The 19,440-nt window shown below is 37.5% G+C and overlaps 1 protein-coding gene across 3 annotated transcripts in view; it reads right to left on the bottom strand.

The window, feature by feature from the left end:
- CDK13 (cyclin dependent kinase 13) overlaps positions 1 to 19,279 on the bottom strand; it is a 104,217-nt gene extending 84,938 nt beyond the window's left edge. For all 3 annotated transcript variants that reach the window (XM_010947571.3, XM_074367688.1, XM_074367689.1), the window contains exon 1: positions 18,066 to 19,279. In XM_010947571.3, coding sequence (XP_010945873.3) covers positions 18,066 to 19,279 — 1,214 coding nt within the window. The remainder of the gene's footprint in view (positions 1 to 18,065) is intronic.
- Positions 19,280 to 19,440: the final 161 nt, after the last annotated feature.

Raw genomic sequence — 19,440 nt, 5'->3', positions numbered from 1 at the left:
AGCTGATAACACTGTATTGTATAATTAGAATTAATTTGCTTAGAAAGTTGAACTTAAGTATTCTTACCAAAAAAAAAAAAAAAAGTAGATATGTGAGGTATTGAATGTGTTAACTTGTCTGTGGGAATCCTTTCATAATATATACATATAGCAAATCATCACTGTTGATACCTTAAATATATTATGATTTAATTTGTCAATTATATCTCAATAAAGTGGGGGTGAAACGCTTCCCAGACTGAAAAAAAAAGCACTATATAAAGTGGCATTAGTTTTCAAAAACCAGTTTCTCTCAATCATCTCTTTCATCAGCCTCAGTCAAAACTCTAAATAGTTCTATAATAGTTGCCATGCAACTATAACCACTATAACCTAACAGCTCTATTAACTGTAAAAGTACTATGGCAGTATTAAATTTATCTCATTTCCAAACTAATCCATATGTAATCCATACTTATATGCAAAGTGAACACCTTCCTCTAGCATCTGTTCCTTGCCCATCTCTATTTTTAAATTCACCACTCTCTTCCACCCATTTACCCGGGTTTAGAAATCGTTCTAGTCTTCTATTGCCTATACCACATGCCACCAATTGTCTCATTTTATTGATTCTAACTCTACATTCCCTTACATCCATACTATCCTGCAGTTTCCTATTGCTGCTGTAACAAAATACTCACAGATTCAGTGGCTTAAACACAAATTTATTATCTTACAGATCTGTAGATCGGAAGTCCAAAATCAGACTCACCAGGCTAAAATCAACATGTCACCAGGGCTTTATTCCTTCTGCAGTCTCTTGGGAAAACCTGCCTCCTTGCCTCTTCCAGCTTATAAAGGCTGTCCATTCCTTGGCTCATGGTCCCAGAACATCTGATCTTTGCTTCCATCATCCCATTTCCTCTCTCCCTCTGCTTCAATCATCACATGGCCTTTATTGACTCTGAAGCTTCTGCTTCCTTTTACAAAAACCCTTGTGTTAACATAGGACCTACAATCCAGGATAATCTATCCATCTCAAGATGCCTATTTAAATCTACAAAGTCCCTTTTGCCATATAAAGTAACATATCACAAATTCACATGGATATCTTTGAGGAGGGCCATTATTCACACCTTCCTCTTCTATTCTCAAGGCCACTGTCTTATTTCAAACCTCATGATCTCTCCTCTAGGTTACCTTATCATCCTAAAAATAACTGTTCTTTTCCCATACCTAGTGTCTCCTTGCTCCAATTATTTCTACAGACATCATAACCCAACTAATCCTCACTGTTCAGAGATTATTATATGCGTCAAATTCACTCATGTTTCTCCTTTTTTTAAATAACTATTCCAAATCTCCACACCTTTCTTCAAGCTCACAACTCCATTCCCAGTCTTTTATTAAAATCACTTTATTTCTAATTCACAGAAAAAACAAAGGTTATAGGTATGTTTCCTGCCTGCAAACTTAATCTGTTATCTCTAGCCACCTTATATTCTACTTGATCTCAGAGTAAACGTGTTCCCTTTCCTATCTAAGGCTAACTCCTCTATACTGCTATCAATCCCATATTCTCTAGATCCTTACTTCAAAGAATGTGGTCCACAAATCACCAGTATCAGCCTTATCTGGGAACTTATCAGAAATGCTGTATCTCAGGCCCCCAAACCAGACCTTCTGATTCAGAATCTACATTTCAGTAGGATTCCCCATTATAATTTGAGATGCACTATGCTAGGCTCCTCTATAGCTACTCCATTACTGTGACTCTTTCTTTGCTGTCCATTCACTATTTCCCCTTAAGAAATAAATAACTCAAAACTCTAAAATCTTTTGAAACAGAGAAGAAAAAACAAGGAAACAATGGTATCTTGATACTGTATCTTTATCCTTCCAATTACAGCCAAATTCTCATCCTTCCATATATGCCTCAAACCACTATAATCTGGCTTATATAACCTTACTGAAAGTACTGAGGTCAACAATGACCTGCCCTTGGATGGAAAAAAGAAAAAAAAAAAAAAAGGAAAAAAGAAACAAAGAAAAAATATCCATATCTATGATAACAATGTTAACTACACCCTTAAAAAACACTTTCCAACCACCTCCATTACCTTTTTTCCCCAGATTTTTTTTTTTTTTACTTCTATGGTTGTTTTCCAGTGTTCCTTAAGATTCCTCTTCTTCACTATAATCATTCTCCCATGATTATTTAATTTACACTTCTATATGGCTTAAATTATCACCTGAATGTTTATTTCTCCTCCAAGTCATCCTCTCCCCTCCCAACTATCCTACATGCACCTCAATACAATACAGCTGAAGCTCTTAGGCTTCCTCTCCAAATCCACCCCCTTTCTCCTTAAATATACCCTATCCTCAGGCAATGGTATCCACTGAAACAGCAGAAATCCAGAAGTCATTCTGTATTCCACCTGGTCCCAAATGATCTCCAAGTCCTGCCAATTCTACATCTTAAGCATCTTTCCAGTTTTCCAGGCTCTTTTCCCCTCGAGCTACTATTTCACATTAGGTCCTACACCATCTTTTACTTGGCCCAGTGTAACAGTCTTCTTACCAGGTTCCCTAACTCGAGTCTCTACCCTTTCCAATTTACTCTTCATACTGCCACCTTTCAGTTACCCCTCTACCAAAACTCTTCACAGTCTTGCACTGCACATGAAGACCTTGGCCAGTCATCCCAAAACACATAAAGTGCCAGGCCTAGACTGTTTCTCTCACATTCCTCTTTACCTATTGCATCTGCTAAGCAAAGGGATATTACATATTCAAAGCACAATGTCTACCACACCTCTATAAAGCCTTCCCTTATTATGCTGGACAGCTGGAGATGTTCCTTGAGCAATAATCCTACCACATTTTGTTCATATCTCAGTAAAATAATAAATAATCTGTCTTCTCCAACTAAACTGAGATCACTGAATTTTCATAGCCCTGACTAGCATAGACCTGGCAACAGTAGATGCTCAATAAATATTTGCAGAATCAAGTACACTGCTGATAGTACTTCCATTGAATAGAATTCACCTTCCTTAGCCTAGTATCAAGGTGCTGCATGATCTGTCTGATCCTAACTTATCTTTCCTTATCAAGTTCTGAATTTGCCTAATGCTTCCAAAGACTTTAACTCCTACAGATTGACCTACAGAGATTATTCCTTTCCCCTCTATCTTCTACTGAAGTCCTATCCATCTTTCAAGGCCTAGTTCAAGAGTCCTTCCTTCTTCATAAAGCCGTACCACCAATTCCAGTGAAAAAGCAAGCTCTCCTTTCTTTGAATCCCTATAGTGCTTTATCTGCATCCTTCTTTAGATCTTTATCATTCTTAATGATTTTTAGATATCTGAATGTATTTTAGATATTTTGACTTGCTGTTTGTATCAACCAAAGCACAGAGAAAGCAGATGGGAGAACTAAGATAAAGAGGGTTAAGAAATTTATTTAGATGTCAGGAGCTATGAAAAGGTAGAGTCAATACTCAAGTGCAAGTCCTCCAATTGGAAGCCAGGCATTATTTATTGCTACCAAACCATACTACATTCTTCCCCTCCATTTATTTAATTATTATCTGTCTTTACAGGTCAAGCTGAAGTCCCATCTCCTCTGTAACCTCATTTGCTGAAACCATATAATACTTGCTACATAGTGCCTTGTATTTTGTCTTTGTTTTTTAAAAACATAAACTGGATGATGCCATGCCTTTGCCTAAAACTCTCCAACGGCTTCTCAATACATTTAGAAAAAAAAAAAAAAAAATCTTGTGGATTGTGATCCACAGACCCAAACTGCCTCTCATCTTTATTTCACCTTCCTTCACTCAGCAGGCTCCAGCAACATTAGCCTCTTTTCAAGTCTTCAGAAGGTCACGCTTCTTCTTGGCTTGATACCTTAAAACATGTATCTTCCTTGGATGCTTAGATTATCACATGGCTGGCTCTTTCTCATCATTTAGGTCTCCATTTAATTATCAACTTCATAGTGAGACTTTCCCTCATCAGAAAGATAAATTAGCACATATGTACTCCTCTCCTCCATCCCTGTCTTGTTTACAGGTATAACCTCAGTGCCTAAAACTATGTCTAGCATGTAATAAGAGATCAAAAGCTACTCACTGAATTGATTAATAAAAGTAAAGAACAGATTATCTACTTCTCTGAATGTCTGCAAATACTAGCAGAATGCTTTGGGTAACTGATATCCAGGTGGTTAACTAATGTGCATAGGCCCACTGATAAATTTCTACTTAAACTAAGAAGATTTAGGAGACAGAATTACATTTAGTTAATTAGCTTCTTCACATAAACACTGAGATGAATTTATTATTTTTATTAACAACCAAACATTTTAAATCCATTATCCCATAGGGATTTAATGAGCAAAATTAATTTTTCTATGTTTATTCCTTCTTTTTAGTAACTAGAGGATCTTCTTTATTAGAAAAATAATTCAGTCACAGAAGAAATACAAATGGCCATTTAAAAAATTTAAATGCTCTCTCCTCCCTCATAATCAGAAAAGGCAAAATAAAGTGTTGGTAACAAAATTACATCCATCAGAATGGCCAAAATAGAAATTCTGAAAATATGAAGAATTCATGAGAATGCAGAGAAATGGCCACTCACATCAATTATCAGAGGGAATATAAAATTGCTAATTAAGCCTTTTTAAAAGGCCAACTTGGTAATATCTATCAAATGCTTTGTTGTTGTTTTTTATACATAGAAATATTTGACATTTCAAAAAAAAAATTCACATAAGAAGAAAGGAGAGCAGCTCCAAGCCAGAGCCAAAGGTCAATTTACCTCAGTTCTCTTTTTTAAATTGAAGTTATCAAATGTTTTTTATCTGTAATTTCACCTAAAGAATATACCCTATAAAACATTTCCATATTTGTTCAAAGTTATTACAGAAATATCCTTTAAAGGATGGTATATAATATCAAAAAGTTGAAAAAAAAAACATCTTAGTGCCCAAAATTCGATGGTAAAATAAAGCTTGATAAATTTCATTATGGAATTCTAGGTAGCCACTGTCAAAGATCTTCAAATCACACTGCTAAACCAAAAAAGTATGCAAAAACTAACATTTATGGCAAGAAGAATATTCTTAATGTTTATGTGTACTTAAATTTATATGTGAATATACATGCAGGAAACGGATGTACACTAACCTACCTACATGGTTACACAGTTGAAAGGCAATGCAAATGAAAAGGACAAAAAGTCTGGCTTTCACCTCCTCTATGCCTCTGTACTATTTTCAAGCATTTCATATGTCTTAAATATAAAGAGAGTGTAGGTTAAAAAAAGTAACACAATTTCATTGTAAAAAACTAAAAAATACAGAAAAATTTAAGGATAAACACCAACAGAAAAGTTTAAAGATGAACACTACCAAAAATTACTATAAATCAAAATGTATGGTATTTTTATATTGTTTTTTACATTGTCACTGTATTTAATGAAAATGAAAAAAGTTATGCCAATTTATTTTCACTCCAGTACACCAACTGATTAACTTAAAAGAATTTAATTTAGAAAATCGTGAATGCTTAAGTAACCCAAGTCGGGTAAAGGGAATATTATCAACATTAATACATATTTTTTCCATAACAAAACATTTTGGAATGTTTCTTCAGGCATAGTATTATGAGGAAACTGACATGGCCTATCATTACACACATACCACAAAATAGATTTTCTCTTTTCCTAGCCCATAGGACAGTAATAGATAATTACACAGGCTTGTAAGGGTCAACCAAAGCACCCAGAATTTTTTTTTTTACACCAAAAATTAGACTCTGAGGGAAACAACCTTAATCAAAAAATGAAACTAGGCCCTCATGAAAAATTCACAGCTAAAATTATTCTGTAAAGAAAGACTAAATGCTCCCCCTATATGGTCATGAACAAGGCAAGGAAGTCTAATTTCACCACTTCTAATCAACACTGTACTTGAAATCCTAGCTGCTGCAATTCAACAAGAAAAAAAACTAGACTAGGAAAGAAAGAAGTAAAACTGTTTGCAGATAACATATCTTGTACATAGAATATCCTAAGGAATACACTAAAAAAAACTATTAGAACTAATAAACAAGTCGGGGGGAGAGTGTAGTTCAGTTGTAGAACGCATGATTATCAAGCCCAAGGTCCAGGGTTCAATCCACAGTATCTCCATTAAATAAATAGAATAAATAAACCCAATTACCTCCTCCTCCTCTCGCCAAAAAAATTAAATAAAAGAGAAGGTTTTTACACAGAAATTGATGCAACACTGTAAACTGCCTATACTTCAATTAAAAAAAGAAAATTTTTTTTAAAAAACCCAAGTCAGCAAGATGGCAGGATAAATGATCAATATAGAAAAATCTACTGTAGTTCTACACACTAGCAATGGACAATCAAAATCAACTTGCATGCCCATTCCCATTACAGGAGCCTTAAAGAGAATGCCCAGGAATAAATTTAATAAAAAAGTGCAAGGATTGTATCCTGAAAACTCAAAAACACCACTGAAAATATTAAGGAAATCTAAATAAATGGAAAGATATTCCACATTCATGTATTAGATGATGTAACATTATTAAGATGGTAATACTTCCAAACTGATCTCCAGATTCAATGCAGTCCCTATGAAAATCCTTAACTGCCTTTTTTCCACATAATGATCTTAAAATGCCCGTAGAAATGCAAAGGATCTCCCTGCCACCCTGTCCCTCCAAAATTAAAACACAAAGTCAAAGCAATCTAAAAGAGCAAAGTTGGAAGATTCATACTTCCTGCAGTAACAAAAATTACTGCAAAGTGAGAATAATCAAGACTGTGCGGTACTGGCATAAGGATGGATGTGTGAAACAATGGAATAGAATTGAGAGTCAAGAAATAAGTCCTCACATTCATAATCATAATTTATAACTTTAACAAGGGTACCAATATAATTCAATGAAGAAAAGAATAGTCTTTTTTATGAATGGTGCTGGGACAACTGGCTACCCACACAAAAGAATGAAACTGGACCACTTTCTCTCACCAGTCACAAAAATCAACTCAAAACAGATCAAAGACCAAGGTGTGAGTTAAAACTATAAAAAGCTTAGAAGAAAATATAGGAAATCTCCATGAATTTCAATTAGGCAAAGCCTTCCTAGATATGACACCAAAGTACAAGCAACAAAAGAAAAAATAAATTGGACTTCATTAAAACGTTAAACTTCTATGCTTAACAGACATCAACAAAGTGATACAATGGGAGAAAACATCTGCAAACCATATACCTGTACCATAATTTATTTAACTGCTTCCCTATTCAGAGTACTTAGGTTGTTTCCGGTTTTTTAATTAGGATAGGAATTATTTATCCCATTTTGCAAGTAGAAAAACTAGGCCTCAAAAAAGATAAGTAAATAAACTGCTTGATATTGTTCTGCTACAAATGCACCAGAGTTGGCACCTAAATCCACATCTGTATTATTTTTAAGTCCTTGTGTTTTCCTTTATACTACATATCTACCCAGCTAACTCAAGGCACAAGATCTGCCAATCCAATTATTAGTTTCTTGGTTGTTCTGTTGACACCTTGCTCTAGGAATTCTTTTTAAAATTTTTCTTCTTCTGAGTACATAGACAATGTCTCAGAAGCTAAGTGACTTTCCCAAAGTTACACCACTAAAAATAGCCCAAGTAGTTACCAACAAGTTACTTGGGGAAGACTTCATTTCTTTGTACAAAAAGTTAACTCTCCCAAATACAAGAGTTCATCTCTCTAGGAGAAGGAGAAATGTTAAAAGTCACATTAAAAGACTTGTATCCAGAATATATAAAGAATTCTTAAGATTCAACAATAAGAAGGCAATCAGATTTTAAAATGAGTAAAGGATTTGAATAAACATTTCCCCCCCAAAGATAAAAAATATTAGTGCATAAGACCAACATTATTAGTCATAAGGGAAATAAAATCAAAAGCAAAATGAGATAGCACTTTAAACAGGTTGGCTATGAGCAAAAAAGACAGCTGTCAATGATGTGGAGAAACTGGAACCTTAATAATATTGCTGGTTGGAATATAAAAATTTATGCAGCCACCTTGGAAATAGTTTGGCAGCTCCTTAAAATGTTAAAAATAGACCTACCATACAACTCAGAAATTCTACTCTTAGGTATATACCCAAGAGAAATAAAAACATACTCCATGCATAAACTGTATACAAATATTGAAAGGAGTAAAAATGTTGAAAGGAGCAAAATAGCCAAAAGTGGAAACAACCCAAATATCCATCAAATGACAATAAAATGTAGTACATCCACAGAATTGAATACTATTTTGCCAAAAAAAGAATGAAGTACTGATACATGCTACAAGTACTGATCTATGCTAACATACATGAATCTTAAAAACATTCTGCTTAAGTGAAAAAAGCCAGTCATAAAACATCAAAAAATGTATGATTCCATTTATATTAAATGTCAAGAACAGGGAATATTATAGACACAGAAAGTAGATTGGTGGTTGTCAGAGACTCGGGGAGGTAGGACTGCAGAGTCACTACTAATAGACACTGAGTTTCTTTCAGGTTTGATTAAATGTTCTAAAATTAGTGGTGATGGTTGTGTACAACTCTATGAATATATTAACGACCACTGACTGTTCCATTTAAAATTTGAGTAAATGTATGGTTATTTTTAAAACTAGAAAAAATAAATAACATAACACTGAAATGTTTTGTGATTATAAAAGTGTACTTCCTTTTCTTTACATTCTTAACACAACACTAAAAGTTAAAAAAAAATAAATAAAAGACACATGGCTGACTTTTTGCAGATTTGCTCAGGCAAACAAGTTCTACTCCACTGGGCATAACTGCCTTCATGTTTCACTGAATCATATCCTGACCATGTATTTTTGAAGAGAGAAAAAGATGATGAGAAGAGCAGAGGAAAGGGCCTGATACTTGATTTGCACAAAGGTATATACTTTTAATTAGTGTAGCTCTACTCATTGTGAATTTATTCATAGGCTAATATTAGACCCTGTTATTAGCCAAATCTAATATAGTTCTATGCACTACCAGTGGACAATCAAAATTAAATTACAAAAACAGTTCCCCTTATAATAGCCTTAAAAAGAATACCTAGGAATAAACTTAACAAAAGTACAAGGATTGTACTCTGAAAACTTTAAAAAAAAAATTGAAAACATTAAGGAAAATCTAAATAAATGGAAAGACATTCCATGTTCATGTATCAGATGATGACATCAGTAAGACAGTAAGACTCCCAAACAGATCTTCAGATTCAATGCAATCCCTGTGAAAATGTTTTAACTCTGAGGTGCTGGATATTTTATTATCCAAATCAATTTAATATCATTTGCCAGGTATCTATTACCTTAGATACCCACAGGTGGCAGGTGCTTAAGAGACACTAAGATTAAAAAATAATGTCATGGAATTTACAATCCAGTAGCTGGAGCAAAAACAAACTACTGTGGAAAATCTCATCAAATGATGCAAGTCAAAAGTGGAATAAGTCAAAGCATCTAGGGGAAAAAAGTATATACAGAATTCCAATCCCAGCAAAAATATATTTCACAATGCAGACTTTCTCAGACAAACAAAACAGCCGATCTGCATAAAAAGAATTGTTCACAGTCATTCCTCTGGCCAAAGAAAAATATTATATCAAAATTTGAATCTACACAACAGAACAAGAAATGTTTGAAAAGGTATATACCAAAGTAGATATAAGTGCCTTTCCTCATTTTTAAATTCCATATTTATATGTAACAAAACATATGACAAGAAAAGAACAAAAAATGAGAAGAAGAAAATGGAGGCATGCTCTTATAATGTTAATTACACATGAAGGCAGACTGTGATAAATTAAAGATACATATTGTAAAACCAAGGAGAAAAATCTGTGATCATGAGTTAGGCAAAGCTGTGGGGTGAAGGGTCAGAACAAGCAAAAATTATGAAAGGAAAAAATTGCTAAATGGTATTTCATCAAAATTTAAAACTTCTGCTCTTTGAAATTTCTGATAAGGAAAGGTGAGCCATGGACTGACAGAAACATTTGCAAAACATGTATCTGGTAAGTAACATACAACTCAGTAAGACAACCCAATTCATAAAGAATATGAACAGAACACAGAAGACTTTAAGACACTTCACAAAAGATATGAAGAGCAAAGATGCTCAACATTGTTAGTCATTAGGGAATGATATATCACTATACATCTACTAGAACAGCTAAAATCAAAGACTGACAAAAACTGAAGTCTCAATGCGGATGTGAAGCAACTGGAATGCTCATACACTGATTAGAATGCAAAATGGTACAGTAATTTTGGAAAACAGGCTGACATTTTCTTATAAAGTCAGCTACTGAATCATACAACACAGCAATCCCACTCCTAATTTGCTCACAAGAAATAAAAACAAAAGATCTGTATTCAAATGTTCACAGCAGTCTTGTTCATAATAGCCAAAAACTAGAAACAACTCAATTGCTTACCAACTCAGTAATCAGGTAAGCAAATTGCAATATATCCAAATGAAATTTTACTCAGCAATAAAAAAGAACTACTCAAACATTCAACGTCAATGAATCTTAAAAGTATGCTAAGTGAAAGCAGACATCAAAGATTACATACCATGTAATTCCATTTACATGACATACAAGAAAGGTAAAATAAATGTGACAGAAAGCAAACTAGTGGTTGCCAAGGACTACAGGTAGGAGTAGGGGGACAGACTGCACAGGGGCACAGGAACTTTAGGGGACAATACAAAGAAATGTTCCAGTTATCCTGACTGTGGTAATGGTAATACAAATATACCTAATTGTCAAAACCCATTTAATTGTACACTTAAAATTGGTAGATTGTACTGTACATAAAATTATACCTCAATAAAATTGATTTTTTTAAAAAATGGATGAATGAAACATGTCCAATATACCTGATGGGGGTGGGGAACAACTCTAATTAATGCAAGCCTGGATGTAATAAGTATTCATTAAAGTGACCTCAGGGCAAAAAGCATTAACAGAAATCACTTCTGGATGAGCTTATGAAGAAGGCTTCATAGATAAAATGACACCTCTGAGCATGGCTGGAAGAACGGACAGGTAGGTATGACCAATTGAGGGAAGGGCATAAACTAAGGTACAGGGGGCTTACAACTTCATGTTTTTAAAATAGTAAGGAGCCCAGTTTGTATTGTCATCAGCATATATAGTGAGAAATAAGGATAGTTTGGGTCAGTCTAGGGTGGAGAATCTTAAATGCCCAGTTAAAGAATTTGACTCTGTAAACATGTTTTAAAGAAAAATGACAGAATCAAAGTGCTACTTTAAGATTAACCTGAATGCAGAAAATGGGAGGGGCTTGAAGAGGAAAATCCCCAAAGCAAGCAGAACCAACAATATAGATGTAAGCTAAGGAGTTTCAACCTAACAGAAGACTAAACACCACTACAGAAGGACCAATTAGAACAAGCAACTTATCAGAACTGAGGAGGAAGACAGAAATATTACTAAAGTTTTGGCACTGGATGCTTGGGGAGAAACTACTGCCACTTAAAACACGTGCACACACAAATCAAAAACTTTTAAAACAAAACATTACATAAGGTTAAAAGACTCACAAAAAATAATTGCTAATACCAAAAAAAAAACCCCAAAAAAGTTAGTATCTCTAAAACACAAAGAGCTCTTATAAATTAGAACAAACAAAATAATGAATCAAGAAATTAGAACATGCAACATATAGATGAAAATAAAGGCAGCTTTATTCTATATTAAAGACATGCAAGTAAAAAACATAATGGGATATTTGACAACTCCAAGTGATGGTGAGACTGAAGAAACAGGCTCTCACACACTGTTGTGAATATAAATTCGTAAAAGCCCTCTGAAGGGTGATATGACAGAGTATCAAAATTATAAATGCATATACTATTTTTGACTCCAACAATTTATCCCTGGGAAATTCAATCTAGAGGAGATAGTGGACAAATGCACACAAAACTTTTACAAGGGATGCACACATACAGCAAAAAATAAAAATACAAGAATTTAGCAAAATGGACTTGGCCAAACAATTTATGGTACATCAATACAACAGAATACTAGGAGCCAATATAAAGAATATACCACGGAGTATAGGGTACAAAAGAGCATTGTAATCTGCTCCCATTTATGTCATATCTTATGTCCTTATGCATACATGCACAGAAGTTTAGGAAAATGTTCATCAAAATGTCATGGGGTGATCGTCTCAGGTGTTTGGTTTCAGAGAGACTTTAAATCTCTTACACTTTTCCGCGCTAACAAAATTTCTACCTTTCTAAATATGTGAAAAATAATGAAGAGCAGTATCGGGAAAAGAAATGACTCCAAGAAAGGTAAAATAATTAATTTAACGTTGAAATGCCAATAAATACCTCAGTAAAAGTATCCTCATACAACTAAAAAATGCAGAAACAGAAAAGAGGGGAGGCAGGCAGCCCATTAACTTTCAGTTTTCAGTTCCTTTCACTACCTTTTTCGTTTCCATTTTATGTAAATTCGTTTTTAACCTAGACTTTATCCTCTAATCTAGGTTGTATTTTCCTAATATATTAAGAACACTAGATTCTCCCATAATTTAGATGTGCAGAAACTCAAGGAACAAAAGTCACTGCAAACAAGTAAAACTTCTGATTATAGCTTGATACTCTTGCTTCCAACACCCACTTTAAGTTTTACAAATATCTACATATGAAACAAAGCCAACCAAAAACAAAAATAACAGCAAAAAGTGATATTCATAGAAAAGGTACAGAATAAGAGAAAATATGTAAATGATCTTAAATATGAATATTAAGCAACATTAATTTTCCACTCATTTTTCAGAAATAGCAATAGTTTCTCAGAGTTAGGAAATAAAGGCTTGACATACAACCTGCTCAGAAAATTTTCACTGAGAAAACCAGATCGTTTATCTTGATCATACAACACAGTGCAAATATAAACACTAGGTCTGAGTTTATTCTATTCACACTAAAAGTGACTCCCATCATCCTTGACCAATTCCAGTAAAGTAGAAGCTAGAAGGGGGAGGTTCTTAAATTCTCTCCTTATAAATCAAAACAACTACATCTCCCATTCTAGAGTATATGTGAACCAAATTAGCAATTAAGTTTGGAGATACAATTGGCATCTGTGCTAAAGCTGGTCTGCATTAATCTGTGGAAAAAACTATTTAAATTAATTTAACCACTAATAAATACACTTTGGAATTTGCCCTCTGGGAGCTTACAGTCTAGTACAGAAAACACAAATGTAGTCAGCCAAATAATCAAAATATTAAATGGAATTTTTAAAAGCTCTACAGCAAAGATAAAAGCAAAGCATTGTAGGACTGTAAGAAAAAGAATTCTATGTGAATGGAGAAACGTCTCAAGATGGTGGAATTTAAGCTGGGTTTTGAGTGCAAAGTTGGAGACAGAGAAGGAAAAAAGAGCATTTCAAGCTTAAAGAATAGCAAATGTAAAAATGTAGGGAAATAAAAGTGCCTCTAAAAACAGAATTCTGACAGAATGGGGCCAGAGCATAAAAGGCATTACCTGATAATGCATTAGAAAGTATGGACTTAATTCTATGTAACAGAAGTGACACAATCTAACCAAGAGTTTAAGAAAACTCTCCTGATAAAGAATGAATTGAGAAGAAAAGAATGGATGAACAGGGAAGAAAAAAACAACAGGAATTCCGATTACAAATGAGGGCCTGAATTAAGGTACTGGATGTGGAACTGAGATAAATATTAGTGTTAGACCAAAACTGTAACAGGGACTAGTAGATGTTAAAGTCTGGTAGGTTTGGTCAGAGAAAGGAAGCAAACACAAGGCCTTCTTGGAAATGAAAAGAGTGACTACAGGTTTGGAGACTTAAGACTGTACACCTAAATTTCCATCCCTTCTGAGTATCTCTGCATTTATTCTACCATCTTATATTTTTAACACTTTTTAAAGGCATTTTAAGAACTCAGTTCATCTAAGGATACTCATGATTTATTTCCAGTAAGTACACACCAAACCAGTAGGATTTTATGAGTAACAGCTTTTTTAAAATTCTGGAATGTCTTCGTTTTACATATTTTTGAACACTAGTCTTTAGGACAAAACACTAAATAATCCATGACAGAGGTACCCCATATCATATGCAAGTGAATACTAACAAATTCATTTACTTACATCTAAGGTCTGCCCATCTTTAGATTCTCAGGGTATCAATATTATTCCACAATGGAGGCTTCTGCTGCTTCTTGGTGGAATAAAACTTCCACAGGTTCAGAGAGAGAACCAATTATACATAACAACTTATTGTACTGATAGTAACTGGTCTGACTTGAGTGACTTCAGACCAAGATATCCCATTGCAAAACAACTGTCAATAACTAAGTGTAATTAGCGTCTTCAAGAAATGTTGTTAGCCTCCTATTCGTAAAGACAAAATGAGCTGAAAGAATCTTTAGAAGAATTAGTTTTTAAAAATCTTCAAAATGTTGTCAAGATGGACAGGGAACAAATTATTACATAAATACCTAAACAGGGGGTGAATTTCAGCAAAACAGATCATTAAATGAGATGGTCAGCTCCCCTGAATGCCAGGTAAGGTTTGATACAGCGGGGATTATCAAGAGCTTGTACTTTAGAATCAGCCCAGGGTTTGAACCCAACCTTATCTTGGAACAAATCACTTAACTTTTTAGAGCTTCTGTTTCCCCATCTATCAATAGGAATGTTCCATCCATGACATGGATTTTGGGGGTGAATGTATGTTAAGTATTTGTGAATGCCTGGCATCAGTAAAACCCAAATGTCAGTACTGCTCCCTCTCTTTCTAAAACAGCCCCTATTTAGTCCACCCGCAAATTTATTATAAGGTCAATCAGCAAAATTATGTGACTTCATACCTCAACAGTCAAGTAGTAAAGAAAATATGGTATACACAGGATAAAAAGTAAAGCTAAGAAAGGACTTGATGAAAAGCATGAGCAGCAGGGGGCTGAAGATTCAGATGAAGGCAAACAGCAGGTTGTGAAGTAGAAGTGAACAGAATAGAGAGGATTTATTCTAGGAACAAACAGAAAAATTTTCAAACCATGGTTTCAATATTATTTTGAATGTGTATGTAATTTCCTTAAAAATATCTACACTGACAATTCATTAATATATAAGCTCCATGTGTGCTGGAAAAAGATCACGCTGCTATTTCCTACAGCATAACACACGGTCTCTATTAAATACTTATGTAATCCAGGCCCACAGTATTTCATATTGTGTAACTCCATCATCCCTTCATTTACCCATTCAACAATTATTAAGAGCCTACTTGTGCCAGATACTGTGCTGAGCACTAGGAATACAATGGTAGGCAAGATAGCCTAGCTGCTTCATGGAGCTCACAATCCAGCAGTCCATTCATTAAATAACATTGGCCACTTACCACAATTACTAAATAAAACTTTTTGCATTAAGCTGGACAAAGGAGTTCAATTAATTGTTTCAAAATAGTAATGATGCATTTGCTATATTTAAAAATCTTAAGTTCTTCAATCAACTATTTTAACTATAAATTCTGGGCCCCATATTTTAAGCAGGACGTTTGACAAATTTGGTATTATACAATGTGAAAATCTAAAAACTGTATGAAAAAATGAGTTTTTTGGCCAAGAGAAGACTCAGAAGACACGTGAACTGTCTTTAATTGCGAAGAGGTAGCATACAAGTTTACTCTGTACCATTCCAGAAAGTTAAACTTGAAGCACCTTCTACTTAAACCAGAAGTTAGGTGGAGGCAGTTCTGTTACAGTAGGAAGAATTCTAACAATTCAAGCTGTTCAAATTCCACCACATTACATTTCTGTAATAGTCTATTATATTTCTCTACTTCACAAAACACAAATTTTCATTTAATTCTTGGAATTAAAAAAAAAAAAAACCCACAAGTATTTCCCTCTTACAATTTAGGAAACTGAGTCTCCCAGAGTCTTGCTAAGATGTTGGGCAAACCAAGACTTGAAGTCCCAAATCTAATGGACTAACAGGCTGCCTCAAAGTAACATCTTCCCACCTCTAGCTATATGCAGGCACGCAACCAAACGGTCAACTGTCAGGAATGCTGGCCTAAATATTCTAAAGCTTCTTCCAAATCCAACCATTTAGATACTGGTGGTCAACAGAAACACCATGGAAAGATTCAGTAACGAATGGTCCTCTAGAATGCAAGCTTCAGGAGGGGAAGGTCCTTGTCTGTCTTAACTGCCAAATTTCAGTCCCCAGAATAGTGTCTGGCATATAATATGTGCTCAATAAATATTTGCTAAATACAAATAATCCTAAACACAGATATCACTGCTCCGTAATAAATATAAAATACGTAGCACTATTAGACAATAAAGGACCTTGCTAAAGTATCCAGCAACCAAAAAGCCTAATTAACACAAAATCCATTCTTAAAATGGCATCATACACTTAAAATTGCTATCTAACGCTCGGAAACTTAACCTAATCAGCCTTCAAAAACAAATTCAACTGCAAAAATACAAACCTTTTGGCAAACCTAACATATTTTAATAAAAAATAAAATCTTGTAAGATACAGAAACTAGATTTGGTAAAATGAGTTTTCATTGTTGATACTCTGCTTAAGGCATCAACTAGCATTGTAAGTGGGCTTGAAATCTGCAAGAATGAAGAGATTTATACAGCTGTTCTGGTTTAAAGACAAACACACACAGATCTCTACATGCCTCACATCTTCACAAACATTTACTAGGCTGAAACGTCAGAGATGTGCTAATTTTACAGGTACACGTATTGTACTGAGGTTCAACATAACTTGTACTCAGAAGAACTTAGCAGCTGCTTGGCATTACTGAAAGCTAAAACCAACAGGAGAAAAACAAACGATGCAAATATTTTGTAATATCCTAAACTATAAGGCCTAGAATTCCTTGACATCTCAAAGACTCAAAAATTACTTTTAATTCATTCTGCTTAATAGATGAAAATATGTCTATACACACACTTTTTTTGGAGAACAGTATTATATAACAGGTAAGTATAACGGCTACATAAGACATTTACTCCAATTTGGCTAAATTAAACCTTTTAAAGATATCTAAATATTCAGATATTGAAAGACCTAATTAACTTTAAAGTGTAAAGAGTAACTTAAAGTTACAAATAGCGTAATAGTGTAAGAAATGTCCACTAAGTACTAAGACATTCACTTGGTCACTACACCGGATTACACCAACTACATGTTTATAATACGTTATTAGCAACCGGGTGTCATCAGAAACCACAATCTTGTTATTTTTAACTTCCACTTTTTAAAATCATGACTTTGAAAGATCGGGTAAAAAACTATTCCACACAAGAATACCATAAAATGAGTCTCTTGTTTATCTTCAGAATTTAGAACTCTAAGCTTCCACCTAAGCTTTTACACACTGAAAGAACACACTTTACAGAAAGGCTGCTTTTCCCATCGCTGTACTAATCATGTGAAACATGTGCAACCCATATCTAACTCTGACATCAGCACTTGATTCCGATTTTCCTCTACAATATTTAGTCCCTGAGCTGCAATCCATTCCTAAGTCTCCAGCAATGAAACCTCTTCAGAGAGCTTTGCAAAGTGACTGACAAATCAAACAACCTCTAGGTTTACCCAAAGCAACTATGGTGGAAGACCCAAGAGCGGTTTAGACAAACCCATTGAAAGCTTAATGCAACAAGTTTAAAACTTTAAACTCTTCCTCAGAACCCTTCCCCGGTGGAGCGAGGAGAAAAACTCTGCTGGACCTGTTGCTTTGTCCCTCCATCCCCCCTAAAAGGTGCCCCGGGCGCGCGAAAACGCCCCTCCCAACTTGAAGCCCCTCCGAGGTGCGATCTTCTAGCCTCGCTACGGGGCTAGGCTTTTGAAGGTCTCCTTCCCACCTCCCCTGACTCCGGAGCGGTATCACGCCAGCCCAGCCGAAGACCCACGCCCGGGACGCTGGACTCACCTGATCACAGGGCTGTAGGGGCTCCGGGAGCGGCGCCAACTGCTGCTGCTGTAGGGGCTGGGGGACACGTCGCCGCCCCGCTCGTAGGAGCTGTGACGGCTGTAGCTGGGGGAGCGGCGGCGGCTGTAGGGGCTCGGGGAGCGGGGCAGCCGCCGGGAATAGGGGCTGCTGCCACCTCCCGCCGGGCTAGGGGACTTGCGGCTCCTCAGGCTCTGCGAGGCCCTGTGGGACACCGGACTGTCGTCCCGGCCTCCCAGTGGGCTCAGGGACCGCTGCCGCCGCCTGTAGGCCTTGGGCTCGGTCTTGTCCTCCCGGTAGGCCTTGGGCGGCTCCTTGTAGGCCGAAGGCGGCTCCTTGGACGACTTAGTCCGGCTCCGATGGGCCTTCGGGTCTCGGTCCTTACGGCTGCTGCTGCTGCTGGACGTGGCCGAGGCGCTTTTCCGGCGGCCGCTGCTGCTGCTGCTGCTGCCGCTCTTGGCGGCCTCCGCCCGCTCCTCGCCGCTGTGGCTGTGGCGGCTGCGGGACTTAGAGGCCTCGCCGCCGCCGCGCTGCCCGTCCCGCCGCCGGTGTTCGCGGTGGCGCTCCTTGCTGCGGCCGCTGCTGCTGCGGCGGTCCCGGCGAGGCCTGCGCTCCGACCCCTCCCCGCGCCGCTGGGTGCCGGAGGAGGAGGCCGGACTCCCGCCGCTGCCCCCCGTTCCCCCGGCAGCCGTCGCCGCCGTTGCCGCGCTGGCTCCCCCCAGCAGCAGCCCCTGCTCGGACTGGGAGCTCACATCCTCGTACTCCACCAGCGGGGTCACACCCCCGCCGCTACTAGCACCGCCACCGCCGTCCTGCTGCGGCTGGGGCAGCGAGAAGACCCGACGCTTCTCCGCCTCCTGCCCGGCGCGGGGCCCGCGGCGCCGCTTCTGCCGCCCTCCTGCGCGCCTCTTGCCTCTCGCCAGCCGCTTGACCTCCAGAGGGGGGCCCGGGCTGAAGCAAGAGGAGGAGGCCGCGGCGGCGGCGGCTGCGGCGGCGGCCGTGCCGGGAGCAGCCAGGAAGAGCAGAGGCGGCGGGGGCGGCGGCGGTTGCAGGAGCTGCGGCTGCAGGAGCGGCAACAGCAGCGGCGGCTGCTGAGGGGACAGGAATCGCCTCCGCTTGCGGCGTTCCTCCAACTTCTTCTCCGCCCAGCTCAAGCCCCCGCCTCCCCCCAGCGCCGTGTCCGAGCTGCTCGGCATCGCCTAGAGCCCGCCGCAGAGCGCGGCGCGGGTGCGGCCTCCTCCCGGGTCAGATCCTGGCCATCTCCCCCGCCGGAAACGGGAACGGCGGCAGCGGCGGCGGAGGGACACCGAGCACCAGGGCCAGCCGGGAGACGCGCCACGATAATCCGGGTTGGGAC

The sequence above is a fragment of the Camelus bactrianus genome, chromosome 7, assembly GCF_048773025.1.
Source record: "Camelus bactrianus isolate YW-2024 breed Bactrian camel chromosome 7, ASM4877302v1, whole genome shotgun sequence".
Lineage (NCBI taxonomy): Eukaryota > Metazoa > Chordata > Mammalia > Artiodactyla > Camelidae > Camelus > Camelus bactrianus.
Note: the sequence above shows the minus strand (reverse complement) of the source record. Positions and strands in the feature narration are given on the sequence as shown.